This window comes from Ursus arctos, unplaced genomic scaffold (assembly GCF_023065955.2).
Source record: "Ursus arctos isolate Adak ecotype North America unplaced genomic scaffold, UrsArc2.0 scaffold_22, whole genome shotgun sequence".
Classification (NCBI taxonomy): Eukaryota; Metazoa; Chordata; class Mammalia; order Carnivora; family Ursidae; genus Ursus; species Ursus arctos.
In genome coordinates, this window is record NW_026622897.1 from 22,988,957 (window position 1) to 23,004,493 (window position 15,537).

At 42.8% G+C, this 15,537-nt stretch overlaps 1 protein-coding gene across 4 annotated transcripts in view; it reads right to left on the reverse strand.

The window, feature by feature from the left end:
* Positions 1-15,282, reverse strand: part of ETS1 (ETS proto-oncogene 1, transcription factor) — a 128,707-nt gene extending 113,425 nt beyond the window's left edge. For 2 of the 4 annotated variants that reach the window (XM_026505419.4, XM_057316619.1), the window contains exons 1-2: positions 15,145-15,282; positions 1,103-1,186 (exon numbers count right to left, since the gene is read on the reverse strand). In XM_026505419.4, coding sequence (XP_026361204.1) covers positions 1,103-1,186; positions 15,145-15,267 — 207 coding nt within the window. In that variant the 5' untranslated portion in view covers positions 15,268-15,282. Of the gene's footprint in view, positions 1-1,102; positions 1,187-15,133 lie in introns of all 4 variants that reach the window. The other 2 variants (XM_057316620.1, XM_048217183.2) reach the window with 2 other exon arrangements.
* Positions 15,283-15,537: the final 255 nt, after the last annotated feature.

The following is a 15,537-nucleotide window of genomic DNA, read 5'->3' on the forward strand; positions in this document are numbered from 1 at the left end:
TTTTTTAGAAAAGTGAATGGGGTTTATATGAAAACAGAAGCCAATTAAAACAGAAAAAAACAGGTGTTTTAGAATAGCCAGTAAAAAGAGCAGTGATAATCACTCCTTGAACATAGAATAGCTTTTAAGCAATTATTCTTTTCAATGCTACAGAAAATAATTTGCAAATACATCAGATCTTTCAAAATACAATTACAGTGAACGGGCATAGTTAACTTAAGGGTACCAGCATTAAGAATTCTGCAGAACCTCAGGCCAGACAGTCCAAAACTGGAGTCAGAAAAGAGCTCTGGTCCCTTGGTATCGATTTAGACCCATAAATGTACTGGGAAGATTTAACGTTAAACTTCTCTGTCCATTTCCAGAGTAAGTAAAAAAAAGTTCAAAGTTTATGTTGGTTATCTTCATATGAAAACATACAGAATTTAGAATGAATAGTTAATAATACATCAGCTAATATTAAAAGGCTCATTCAACATCGGGATTGATCAATGATAGCATCATGGGATGGCTCACACAATCAATTCACCTAAACATTTCTACTGATCAACACATAGCTTGGGTGAGGGTCTTTTTCCCTAAATGCAAGAAACTTTATCTATTCCTATTTTTGAAGTTCCTTTTACCTCTCTTATTCTGGGATTTATAACATTTTCCTATAAACTTACTGTTATATTTCCTAGTTTTAAATTCTGTGATCAGAAGGCTTGTGTAATTTAGCTTTCGTGTATGAGACCCAAAATAAGTTTAACTATGTTAAGATAAGCCTACAGTGTATCAATACGTGAAAAATCTTCCCCAAGTGAACTGAGCAGTGAAAAACCACCTGGCTTTAACCATTAATCACGTTCGAGTCCTTTTTTCTGAAACTCAAACATACTAAAAAACCTTTTTGAGCAAACCCATCAGTCTTGAATTTTTCTTTACGTGCTGATAAAAAGATCATCTCACAATTTAGCTCCTCCAAAAGATCCAAGGCTGATTCCAACTCTGGAGTCGGGGCCAGGCTTCTCTGTCCGGGCGAGGTCAGGATGCGGGAAGCAAGAGGAAGCCAGGAGAGGCAGGGTGGGCAAGCGGAGAGCAGGGAGGGGCCCCCACTTACCGCCATTGCAGGACGCGCTGCTGAATAAGGGGCGGGGCCGCTGGAGGCGGGATCCACAAAGTAGCTCATCCTCACGGTCAGCACCTGCGTGGGAGAAAGCCTTCACTGAGCCGCTGCGTGCACCAATGTATGCACTAGAAACACGGCGGGTTCGAATCTTAGACCTGGAACCAGAGAGTTTACCTCTTCTTTTTTTTCTTTTTTTTTTTTTTTTATTTCTTTTTTTAAGAGGCGAGGAGGGGCAGGAGAGGAGAGAGAGAGTCTTAAGCGGACTCCACGGGGAGACTGACACGCGACTGGATCTCACGATCCCGAGATCACGACCTGAGCCAAACTCAAGAATCAGACACTTAACCCACTGAGCCGCCCAGGCGCCCCTAGAGTTCACCTCTTTATGCTACAGAGAAGGAAATGAAAATTGAGAAAGATCAAGCGATGGATCCCTGGCACACAGAGAAAGGGCAGACCCCAGACAGAGCCCGTCTCTTGACCGCAAAGTAGCAGGGATAGCGCACAGCCACTGTGAGCTATAGTCAAGAAGCAGGAAAAGCATCTACAAAAAGACCCTTTTGTAGGGTCTCTGGACAAGGACCAGGTCTTACGTGTCATTTTTAGTAACATCCCCATCCATCTATCACCCTCCCTCCACCTCAACCAGGCCTGGCACACAGCAGGTGCACTCAGCACACAGGCGTGGCATCAATTTGGTAAAAGAGTAAATAAAGAAAGGGGAAGAGGGGAAGAAGGATGGAAAAGCCCAACTGAAAAGACACATCAACCAGGATCCCAAGACACAGATAAACAGAGAGAAGCCCTGAAAAAGGGATTGAACATTATTCATCTGGAACAAAAGGAGAAACACTGTGAAATAATTCTTGTCCAGAGCTGCTATCTACACCAAAAATCTGACGTCGAGAATGCTTGAGGAATGTTCTGACTGAAGGGATTTTCCAGCTGGCTGTCTGTCATCAGGAAAATCATTTATGTATCAAACATTTCTGTCATTCTAAATGCTTCTTAAAGTGCATTAGTTCACACACTTGAATAAACTCAATATTATATACTGGAAAAAAAGTCTTTCTTGAGTGATTTAGAAAATTTAGTTCCTAGGCACAGCTTTCGAAGGCTGAATGCCTATGGTTAAGAAGTTACATTTTAAGGGTGCCTGGGTGGCTCAGTTGGTTAAGCATATGCCTTCAGCTTCGGTCATGATCCTGGGGTCCTGGATCGAGCCCCACCTCAGGCTCCCTGCTCAGCGGAGAGTCTCCTTCTTCCTCCCCCTCTGCCCCTCCCCCCATGCGTGCAGGACGCGTGCTCGTGCACGACACATCCTCGCTGGAGCTCTCTCTCTCTCTCTCAAATAAATAAATAAATAAAACCTTAAAAAAAAAAAAAGAAGTGACCTTTTAGTTTTAACTTAACTGTTTCCAGGTCGTATTTGTCTTTTCCCTTATTCTTGCTAATATGTAAAGCCACAGGCACATTTTGAGAAAAAAAAAAAAAAGAGTATTATATGTCCTATGTTCAATTTGTGGTTTTGGTTCACTGTCTTCATTCAGTTGACAGCCAATGAGCATATCTTCCTTCCTATGAAATGTATTTGAATGATACAGTTAAACCGGCTCAGCAATATAAAATTATACCGACTAAGGACTACAATTACAGAGGGCCTAATATTGCATGGTTGAGATCAGTAAGCTAAAAGCCGTCTAAAGACATACCTTAGTCCAGAGCTATGCTTCGTGTTTTTAACTAAAATTTTACTTTTCTCACGATGCATTTTCTTCAAAAATAGATGTAGACAAAATAATATTAATTTTTAAAAATAAAATAACTAAGGGTAACTAGACTTTGTTAATCAAGGTGCTTGTTTTCTTGTTTTTTAGGGAGAATTGATCTCCGTTGCAGCAAAATGGCCCCTTAAGAACTGCCGGTGGTGAAGCTGAAGAGGAAGAGGAGACAAAGATCAAAGCAGGCTAGTCCAAGGACATTGTTAAAATCTGTATCCGTTAATATCACCTATTTCTCAAAATAATGAGCAGCGATCACGTATCAGACTTCCCTGGGCACTGAGCATGAAATAAGAATAAGGTACGTACAACATAGGTCAATGAGGACTGGTCCTGACCATATATGGTGAAGATAGTCTCAATGAATTCAATGTTCCCTTCCTACCAAAACAGTCCTTACCTTTAATCTTGAAATAGGACATGAAAGTCCTAATGAATCGCCATCAATCTATACATCCCCACTTGAAAGTTTTTGATCTATTCATGGACGAGACTTACAAGTTAACAACATGGAGTGTGTCATCCTGAGAATGGATTAACCATGATCAGATTCCCTAGGGTACATTTGGTCTTCCCTTCAGGGCCCTGCAGGGCAACCTATACCTTTGGGAAATGTCAGGTACGGGAGCACTGTTTGTGCTGGCCATTCGGCCCTCCGATGTCCTCTGAAAAAGTCCCATGGACCCCCTGAGTCATCACAGACCTCAACCCTTCATGCAACAAGCACAGTGAAGGCATCCTTTGTTAGAAACTTGCTTATCCATTCAGTAAATAGTTCCTACATGCCTGCTATGTGCTAAGCACTGTTCCGGGCATTTGGGACCCACTTGGTCCCAAAGATCCCCGACCTCGTGGACCTTACATTCTCTCTGACTCACTGACGCTGAGAAAGACAGTCTCTATCTCCAGGCAGTGGAGAAGACAGACTTACATATGACTATAATATAATGTGATGAGTAGTTTACCAACAACATAGAAAAAAAAAAGCAGTCAGAAGTGACTGCGTGAGGGGGAATGGGAAATCGTGGCAGATCGCAGTGTGAGGTGTGACCACGTGGCCATATGAATCATCCCTATACTCCCACAAGCAGCAAAGACCCTTCCTGTTCTGAATTCCTGTTTTGTTTATATATTTATAAGAAAAAGGACTTTTGCAAGTGGCAGCCTTGTCCTGAAGCCCAGCTCAAGGGCATCAAGAGTTTCAATCGGCCAGCCAGACAACACTCTCCGGAGCAACATAGCTTAGGGAAAGGTTCAGTGGAAATATGTTTTCTCTTTCCAACTGACAGAGTGAGGGAGGAAACCTATGGCCCCACATATGGCGTATTCAGTGCAGGGCTGTGTTCCTGTGGCTAGGTTAGATGAATGACACTTCCCTTGGGGAAAAGCCCTTCGCCCAGGGAGGAAGCTGGAAAGAGGGAGTTGCCAGGGCACTCAAGGGCTCTCATCTCAGGAAATAACTCTGGGACAGAAATGGATGACTGCTGTATTATTTTTTGGAGAAAGAAAAAAAGAACTCACCCTTTTTCCACTTGTAGATTGTGACACAGAACAGCTGCTTGGGACATAAACCCTTTCAGGAAAAGCAAAAGGAGTGTCTGGGTGATACTTTTTTTTTTTTTCTGACATGTTGGCCAAAGAGAATTCCCTCCCACATAACATTAAACATCAGCTGGACCAACTTTTTTTTTTTTTTTTTTTTTGGTCTTGGCATTATACACGTTTATTACCTAAATACAAAACAACTGTGTGATGTAAGATTTACTCCCTAGCCTAGAAGCATCCATAGGCCTGTCAGAACGTAGAAACAACATGAACACCTGATAACAGAGTTGTGAAGAATGGAGCTCATTTTTCTCGAAGGGGACCAGCAATGGCTGAGTAGCAGATGAATGTGTCCGAGGTGGCCTCCAGGGGCAGTGCTCCCATCTCTCGGGCCTCATGCTCCCCACAGACCACTGAGCCTCTGCTCCTGTATCGTGGAACTTCTGTTCCCTAAGCTACTGGGACCAGTCCTCGCGTCCCTGCCCTTCTCATGTGATGACCTCTGATAGAAATGCCCCCTTGTCCTCCTGCTTCTCAGTCATCTACCCGCTTCTCCTCTGGCCTTGAGGCTCCGCTCGGGAGCTCTCGCAGCCAGGAAGCCCTGCTGCCCTACCCCGCACCCCAGCCCAGGCTAGCTGCCCTCGCGCAGTGCTCCCCGTGTGTTTCTGTCACTGTGCGGAGCACACGGGTCTGTAAACATCTGTTTCTATTTGCCTCTCCCACTCAACTCTGAGCTGTTTGAAGGCAGGCACTATGCCTTTTTCATCTTCGTATCTCCAGACTTTAAGACAGGCTAGGGGGCATAAAAGAATTCTTTTTTTTTTTTTTTTTTAATTAGCGAATGAAAGAACGACTTGGTCTCACGGGACACAAAATGTGAAGTGCATCAGATGTTATTTGATTCTCAAATCGGAGAATCTGAATAGATTGCAGATCCAAATAAAGATCCACTTGAAATAATGGGTGTGGGGGTGTGGGGGTATCTGGGTGGCTCAATCGGTCGAGTGTTGGAATCTTGAATTCGGCTCAGGTCCTCATGATCTTGGGGTTTTGTGATTGGGCCCTGGGAGTCGGGGCTCCCGGCTCAGCGGAGGCTGCTTCCCCTCTCCCCGTCTCTCTGTCCCTCTCCCCCCGCCCCTTGCACACACACTCTCTCTCTCTCTTAAAAAAACAAATCTTTGAAAAGAAAGAAAGAGAAGAAGAAGAAGAAGAAGAAGAAGAAGAAAAAGAAAGAAAGAAAGAAAGAAAGAAAGAAAGAAAGAAAGAAAGAAAGAGAAAGAGAGAAAGAAAGAAAGAAAGAAAGAAAGAAAGAAAGAAAGAAAGAAAGAAAGAAAGAAAGAAAGAAAGAGGGATGCCCAGGTGGCTCAGTCGGTTAAGCATCTGACTTTGGCTCAGCTCATGATCCCAGGATCCTGGGATTAGGCTCCCTGTTCAGCGGAGTCTGCTTCTCCCTCTCCCTCCATTGCTCCCCCTGCTTGTGTTCTCCCTCTCTCTCTCAATCTGTCAAATAAATAAATAAAATCTTAAAAAAAAAAAAAAAGAAAGAATAGGTTTGTTGCATGATCCATTTCTAAGCGTTCACTATCACTGTCGCCTTATCACAGAAGCGTTTTCCACCACCCCATATGACACTTAGCTGCTTGTTGATCGTCTCAGCAACTCTTACCCCATTAGAACTTAAGGAGTTCCTCTGGATCTTCATCTGTACCCCAGGCCCCACACCAGTGCTGATAGGAGACGGCACACAGACACTTGCTGGCTCTAGGAGTTAAGTTAGAAAACGTGTACGCGCCCTTTAACTCACTTAAGCCCCTTTCTTTTTTCAGATGAGGAGAAAGACACAGGCAATGCTGCAAACCAGCCAGGCTGAGATCGGACTCCAGGTCTTCAGCCTCCTTCTCCTGGGCTTCTCTCTCTCCTCACTCTGCTCAATTTTCCGATAAAAATGCTCAATCCGTGCAGAGGACAAAAAAGACAACCATTTGGTTTATGTGGTGTATCTGTCCAGTAACGGACTTTGAACAGTTTTCTGTAGGACTCTGGGGAGAGCTCTAGTCTTCGTAGAGCGTGCTACCCACGGACCGCATCTGGATCTTTCCACCCTCCGCAAGCCTAGTGACTGGGGCTGACCTGCAGGCTGAGCTGCCTTTCACCCAGAACCGTGCAGGGCAGGGTGAGGGATGCCCGGAGGAGGGTGGGGAGTAGCCGGGGTCTGTCAGACCAAGGCAGCAGGAGTAAGAAATCCCAAAGAGACGAGGCCTTCGTGAAGGCTGAATCCAGTTCACATCAACTCTGCCCCTGCTTGGCTGCATTTCTACACCAGCCCTGTGACATCAGTGTTTTTCATTTTGGGCTATGTGCTCTTCAAGGAAACACTATGCCTTTAGGGAAATAGCAAACTACACTTAAATGCTTTTTTTTTTCTTTTGAAAATGATTGTTTTTGGCAAAATAATATGTATTTATTGAAGAAATTACAATAAAAACACAGAAATGTCTAAAATGAATGCCAAGATCACCCGGAATCCGACCATCTAGGGGTAATTGTACTAATACTCTGTTCAGCGTTCCTCTGGGTCTTTTTAATGTGTCTTTCCAAATGTAGATATAATATATACATATGATCGTAATTTTACCTTCATGATAGAATTCTCTGCATGTTATTGTGTTATCTGCTTTTTCCATTGACACTTGACATCATGCTATGAACCTTTTTCTACATCAAGAAATATAACTCTACATTCCCGAGTTTATTGTAATCTATGTATGCATTATGCTTTTCTTAATGAGTCTCTTATTACTGTATAATTAATTTGTCCCCAATCCCTTGTCATGCTAAAAGTCCCTAAATATTTTCTCTTGTCATTCAATACCTGCAAGTGGTATTGTTGGGACAAGGAATGTGTACAAACTGCCTTCCATAATAGAGAAGCCAAAATTATGCAGCCACCAATAATGGCATCGTGTTCTAACTTTGACCTTACCCTCTAGTCTTCCTGTTAACTTCATAGGTCAGGAATCATGGCCACAATCTATGGTAGGTATAAAGATGGCACATGGAGGATTCAACTTTGGAATAAAGTATGACATATAGATAATGTAGATAATTTGCTATGCAAAAGTTAAATAGATTTGCAACTAGGATTTCTCCTAATATCAAGAATTTAGGATTCTCATTCATTTGTATTAAAAAGACACCCTTTTGGCCTAGAATGCAGCAGAAAAAGAATTTGACTTCCAAAAGGACTACCCATTCAAAGAAAAATGACAGAACCTTTGCCAAACCAAAGACATTGCCATCCATGTCATCAAGGCAACACCTTGACTCTCCCATGAATAGTTGGAGCTTCCTTATGAATGCCATGAAAATCTGTTTTTAAAGACTCAGAGTGAGCATTACCTCTTTTGGGAAGCTTTCCCTGAACCTCTTAGGCAGTTAGATGGACACCCTCGACCCTCCTCCATGGGACTCACTATAACAATATGCCTAGTTTGGTATTTGGTATTTGGTTCAGAGTACTTCCTGTATAGATGTCTGTTTCTGCTCCTGAATCCTGAGTTGCTTAAGAGTACGGGCTGCCTTTTTATATGCTACATAGTAGATAAGCAACACGTTCATTGACCGAATGAAAGAACCTTTCCATGAAATAGAGTTAGAACGTGCAACAGTATGTCTCACGTATATCCAAGAAAGTGAAGATATCTCAAAAAAAACAAGATCTGTTACCCGTGATGATGTCCGTCCATATGCAAGACTAAGGTTAGACTTCTTTAATGTTAACTACAAGCAGAATCATATTTTTCTTTTTTTTAAGATTTTATTTATTTATTTGAAAGAGAGTGAGCAAGAGAACAGGAGTGAGGGGTGATGGGGGGAGGCAGAAGCAGACTCCCCACTGAGCAGGAAGCCAGACACAGGGCTCCATCCAGGGACTCCAGGATCATGACCTCAGCCAAAGGCAGATGCTTAACCAACTGAGCCACCCAGGTGCCCCAGAATCATATTTTTCTCTAAACTACTGAATGTGCCGGATTGGCAAGTTTATCTATTGTATCGTTTTTTTCTCTTAACTCTCATGAGTAGTTCATTGGTATTTTTCCAGTCGTTTTAGTAGATCTCTCCTTTGATCTGGCAAAAGCTAGCAAGTTCAATTCCCCCAAGAACTCAAATTTAAGCGTAGTTAGATAGTTTCCCAAGGAAACGTTGCAGTTGTAATAAGGGGAAAAGAGAAATGGTTCGAAGAATTGGAGATGGTTTCTCTTCCTTGCTCCTAAATCTTTAAGAACTTCGTTTTCTTGACCGGGTATTTTAACATTACAGTAGTAAACATTCCTTCTTATTTTAAGTGGCCAACCCTGACCCATAAAGGCAGTGCTCTGATTGACATGCTGTTGCCTTCTGTGTCTCACACTAAACGTGCCACCTTCCCTAACTTCACAAAGCAGCCCCTCAGCGTACAGCTCACATCCCAGTCTCTTCTCCCCCGCTTCACTGATAATTCGTACTCCAAGCCTAACTTGACTAGAGGCATGAACATGACTCATAGCCATCTCCTATTTCTCTAAACCACCCCCATCTCCTAACTCAGCATAATACTTTCGAGTTCTGTATGAATTGACATAGCTCAACCAATCTTTCTTGGAAGACTAAAAATACACTCACATTATCATACTATTACAAGAGTACATTGTTTTGCCCTTCCTCAAGGAGTCAGTCGTTAATATGTCCTGAAAAAGAGAGAGACTATAAGACGGTTTTAGTCTGCTGTACCATAGCAATTAGGAAATAAGGAGTGCCTCGTAGACTATTTTATGTTTCCTCCTCATGGAAACAAATCCTTCCCAGTCACACTGCTGGAATGGTATTGTGAACAGTGGGCAGAATGGAGTTGTTTCTCGTAAACATCAAGGGAATAGATTAAAACCTGTCTGCTCTTAAATGAGAGGCATTTTATGACCATGATGTCAATCCTGGTCTCTGAAACTTAGCAGAAGCTACCACTCTACTTTTTCTAGTCAATTGGGCTTCATGTGGGAGTGTCCTCGGGAAGACCGAAGGTAACATTCAGTACACTGTTTTACAGTAAAAGTGCCCACAGCCTCGTCTCCCAATGTCATTCCTCAAATCCTATATTTAACCATGAAGTTTGGCCAATGATCGCAGTTGGCCACCATGCACATCGTAGTTATCTGTGAATAACTGAATAGATAAATTAAAATTGTTTTTTACTAAGAAACTAGAAGCAAAAAAAGAGTAAGCTAGAGAAATGACTTGAAGTACTCTAGTTCACAATGACGGATATAGCGGAGGTCATGGTATATGAGATTCTTGGCCAAGTCAAATCCAAAGAAGATCTGCAAGACTAAAAATGTCACCTCTAACCCGGTGGATGCTGCCAAAGAAATCCCTAAAGAGCCTAGAATTTTAAATAATTACTTTTCAACTCACAGCGTGTGGAGCACGTTGGATATAATCTAGAATTTAGACATGGTTTTGGCTCCTAAGAAGCCCTCAACAAAACTGAAAGACATCATGAACAGAGGTAGATGCTAAGAGAACATGAAAGGGGAACAGGATAGATTTGAATAATGCCCTTTTCAAACTGAACCAACCGACACCAGCTGCCTTAGATCTCTCAAATTCAGCAAGCGACATCTTGGACTTTGTCCGATTGTGATTTTCATGGTGTTGTATCATTTGTTTTACTGCCCAAATTGTAAGGGTCAAATTTCTGAATATAATATTAAACAGCTTGCTGCCCTTCTGATTGAAAGAGGGATTTTGTAAATTCAGTCAATTTTGGCGTTGGAAAAGATCCATCACACCCACCATTTTTTTGTTTGAATATGCAGGGCTCAAAGAGGGTAAGCGTTGATCAACAATAAAGAGTTACAGACTGTGGGTGAACCCGCAGCTCCTTTCGGAACATATGGCCACAGGCGAGTTTCTTAACCTCGCCAAATCTTCGTTTCCTCAACTATAAATTGAAGGTAATAATACCCATCCTTTCAAGGATCCCTGAGGAGGGTTGGATAAAATAAACATGCTTAACAGAGTGCTTTACACATGATAAAACGGTCCACAAATAGTGGTTCTAACTTATTTCTCTTTTGTCACAGTGCCTGGTATTAGTAAGCACTCACGCATTCATAGTTTTTTTTTTATTAATTATTATTTCCCATGCCCAAAGCAGTAGAGGCTCTTCAGTCAGGTATTAGAGCTAGAACCCAGATGGCCTAAATCCCTTGTCTCTTTTTCTAAAGGACTTGCATTTAAATAATCAGAAAATGATTCCCTTCCATAAGCAGAGGTGGAGTAGGCATTAGTTAAGAATTTCGCTGGAGAAAAGAGCCACAATTTCTGTTGAATGGTAATCTATTTGTACCATTGTTATGCATAAAACCAAGAAGTAAGCATTTTTCTTCCAGGGAGGAGCAAACTCATTGAAAGACCGCTTGGCACAAAGGGGGCAATATTGTAACCTCTCGAGTTAAACCAACACCTTTTTGATATAAATGTCTATCTTCTGTGGAGTAACACTCTAGCGACTCATACAAACATGAGCAAGTAGTAAGCTCCTACAGAAAATACCGCAGGAGTTTTTGTTTGTTTGCGTTTTTCATTTTTTGTATGGTTTGGCTTTTTGTCTTTCCAGCCGCGCTTCCCCAACTGATTTGCATAGGAATCACCTGGGAATTGTAACAATGCAAAGCCCGAGTCAGCAGGTCCCAGGTACAGCCCGACAATCTGCATTTCCAACAAGATCCCACGTGATGCCGATGCTGTGGCTCAGAAGACCTCACCTGGGGGAGCAAGGAAGCGGCTGGGCAAACCTGGTTAAGTTCACGAGCGATTTCAACAAGGCGGGCGTCCAGGAGGCAGAGCCCACTGAGGACCAGGCAAGAAGACACCTGAGGCACAGGCTGAGCGGAGGTTTATCATCTTAGCTACACACTACAAGCCTGGCCAGGGGGACGTGCAGCTCAGGACCTGTCCGAGCCTCTCAAGCCACGTGCCCGACGATGGCCCCATCTGACAAGGATCCGTGCCTTTCCTGAGAGCCTGTGGTGTTAGTTCTTTAGCCTATGATGCCAAGAAACTGGCATCGCTGTTCTCTCCCCATTGACAGGAAGCCTTTTGGATTAAAGATCACTGGGGGCACCAAAAGATGATCAAGGAAAATAATCTGCATTCTATTTTTCACAATTTTAAACAACCTAAAACCTTTGGAAACTCTCTGATTTGTGGTTTTGCGACTTTTGATGCATCGGGGATGACTTAAGTTCAAAAAATTTAAATGCAAAAAAGGCTAAAATTCTGGGGGTTTCTATTTTTCCACATTGCTTGAAAATTTCTAGATTTTATTTCCCCCATTGAGAATATTTTCTTGATATCTTCCCTAAGAGGTTGCTTCTTGACTCTCGTTCTAGTAAGTACTATCCCAGCCTTCTCCTCTAAGTTCTTGAGACAGCAGCAGCCCTTGGATAACTGGAATAGCAAATCTATCCTCTTCTGTGAGAAACAAAATTGATCAGAAATAGATTTCACTCCCCGCTCTAGACATGTTTTCTTGCTATCTAAAGTCCCAAAACGTTTAATGCGTAGACAGTGTCACATAGCTGAGCACTTACGTTGTTTTTTATTTTCAACCTCTTTTCAGTAAGATCTTGCGTTCTAAAATAAAATTATGTTCATTTTAGAAATGGAACTTCCATTATTATTCCTTCTGAATCTGTCATATCACCCAACACAAGGCTGGGGACAGCACAGAAATTCAATCGATATTTGCCACAAGAGACACTGGAGGAGAGAGATGCTGATCTGGTCAACTAGACCTTGTAACTTTCTACACAGTCAGTATCTCTCTGACAATGAATAGTTGATCCACAGATCCCCCTTTGGAAAAGAGGCCTATTCCACAGTATTCTCCCAAATAAGAGAAATCATGAGTCAACACAGAAGAATCCAGCCTAAACTCATGTAAGTATCTGAAAGCTACGAAGCTTCCTTTGAGATCCAATGCCAGCCCCAAGATCTGGACTCACAGCCCCTCGGTTCTAATCAGGTACCGCCTCTAAATTGGTCATATTACCAAGCCTCAGTGTCTTCATCTGTTAAATGGGAATAACAAGAGTGTCTACCTCAAATACTTCGATGTGGGTTAAATGAAGTATTCTGTGCAAAGCCCTCAGCAAGGGCCCCAGAGCATTCTAAGTGCTCGATAAATATCAGGAATTATTATCCTCCGGCGGGTAAAGTGGAGGCAACCAGGTGTGATACCCAGAGAATCACCAAGATTAAAAGGTGGAGCTCCCTAAAGCTACATTTTCAGTAGAGCAGGGACAAGGGAGACGAAGAAACATAAAATGAGTTGTTTTCATATCTGAGTTCCTAGGACTGAATACTCACAAAATTTGCCTCCAATGGCACTGAATTGCTGCATACCACATTTAGTTTGCTCAAATACTAAATACTTTTTAATTTCCATATAGAAAGAAAGAAAGCAGGGGGTGGGGGGTGTGCCAGCTTCTGGGATGTAACCCTTTCTTCTGCTGCTTGATGCAGAAATGGGAATTTTCAATGGGTAATTAGAAAAGGAGAGATGCTGAGGAAAACAGATCTGTTCATCAATAAATAAAATCAGGAGGTCCGGCAGAATGGGAATTATTGGTGAGAAACTGGGTCATACACTGAGGCACTGGGTGTAATCAAAGAGAGGAACGTCAGGGCTAATCATTTGTTTCCCTACCATTTGTCCATCTTCCGCCTCACCCTCCCCTAGGGACCTGTACCCACAGCCCCAATTTGTTACAATATGACTTCAGACCATCCCTCAACAGGATTGGCACTTTTACTCTTTATGCGGTTTACTCCTATTCTCTTATCTTTCTGGAGTACGTGGGGCACAAATCATCATTCATATTTTAGGAACAGTCAGGTTAAATACCTGTTCTCAGTTACCGAGCCAAGCCTAATGGGACCCAAATGCACATGCACTTTCTCCATGGCCAAATCCAGCCCTGGCTCCAGTTCTGACCCTGCTCGCCTTTGAACTTGATTATAATCTGAGGCAGGCAATTGGCCCAGGCCCATGCTTTCTCAAGCAGTGCTCCAGGGTCATCGATGACCAGGTGTTGAAGGGTGACACCTTTTACCCACCTTCTTCCAGGCTCTACCCTTGGACCTCTTGGCACCTCTACCCATCAGCACGTCGGTGTAAGGAGCCTGGAAGGCGAAGATGCCCTGTCTGTAATCAGACTCCTGCCTCCCTCCTCCACAGCAGCGGAACGAGGACGGAAGAGGCTGTGAGGCTGCTTTGACTGTTTGTTTTTTCACTACTGAGTTGGCAAGGATAGACGTTGTTGATTCACAATTAGAAGCAGCATGCTCCTTCAAATATTAATATTAATAACTACAATACTGAACACATGAAAAGGGCTTTTCATCTTCAAAGCACTTTGCAGACATTAACTCATTAGCTGTCCCTTCCCTCCATTCAGGAACAACAGGTAAGTAAGGATCTCAACAGCAACAGTGGCCACCCCGAAAACCCTCCACGCATCGCCCCTGCCTGCAGAAGCGAAGGGTTTTCTCTTCAGATAAAAAGGAGACGGCGCAATCCAGAGCCACAACCAATGAAGAGTCAAAAGGTCAGTCATTTTACAAATCAAATGAACTGCCAGAAGTATTTTAGAATCTGTTTTTCCTGTTGTTTAGCCAATATCTGTCTTTTCAGTTGCCCAGCAATGGTATGAAAGAAGTGGGGAAATGGTTTAAAAAAAAAAAACAAAAACCTACCCAAAAGGCAGTCAGGAAAAGCTACAAATGAATGCCTTGATCTCAATAACCCAGAATCTTGTCGAACAGTTCGTCCACGTATAACGTGACTTGAAAAGCTGGGGTCACAGGGGCTTGTTAACAGCGGATGAGAAGCCACGAAGTGGCATTGCAGGATAAAATCACCGAATGGAGGGAAATGGCCATCCACACCCCCCTCCTTCTGTACCAGCACCGCGGAAGCCCAGCTCCGTGCGGAGGAGAAGAAATACCCCCCTTGACTTTGAAACTCTCCCTGTCTCAGCTACAGCCCCCCAAACAGGTAGACTATTGGAGAACTCAGAGTCACAAAACCGGGAAAAGCACCCAAAAAATACCAAAAAACCCCAACGCAATCTGGCTAGTTTGGCTTGCAAGATTCAAACCTGTAGCAATTTCCTCTCTATAAAAATTCATTAAGCTGCTAGGCAAAAAAAAAAAAAGAAAGAAAGAAAGAAAGAAAAAAAAAAGGAAAGCAATAGGCTTGCTAGGAGTGAAAGAGAAAAAAAGGAATTTCTATGTTTAACTACAGCTTTATTTCTTTGGAACTGCTCCAATATGCGAGGAAAATTCAGAGTTTCTGACAAGTAATCTGCGAGTCTCGAAAACGTGTGTGATTTTGCTTTTATAAAGCAGGGAAAAGAGTGAAACACTCTTGATTTCAGACTATTTTAAGAATGTTAAGAAGTATTTTTGAAAATTGTTATTAAGTAATTGAATGGGAAATGTAGAAAAATGTGAAAAGAGAAAGAGAAAACCCGCCTGTATCCTGAAAGTCCCCATCAATTTACTGTTTAATTCCCCAGAATGAAACAAAAAAAAAAAAAAAAAAGCGGGGTGGGGGGGAAGGAAAATAGCAAAGTTTTCAGCAGAAACTCACACTTCACTTACTACTTTGCCGGAGAGCCTGGGTGAAGAAAAGGTCCTGAGTGAGCTTCCCTCAATGTCTGTGGTCTCTTTCCAACTACCTGCGGGAATCCTCCGCTCGTCGGCTAGAGAGGATGCAAAGACCATAATGTTTCTAATAGAGCTGCCTCCTTAAATTGGGGGGTGTGGTCAGGGCCAGGAAAGCTGGGGGGAAAAAAAGGCAGTGTGCCATGTAGCCCCTGACACCACGGAGACAGCCACTAGGACAGGCTCTTTGGTCTAGGTGGAAAAGCAAATGTTATTACTGGCTGGGGTAACCCCAAATCACACCTTATTTTCTATCCTTCAAATTATCCTTCAAATATAACTCAGCCATGGATAGTATTGGGGAGGGAGATGAGCCAAAGGGAACCAGCT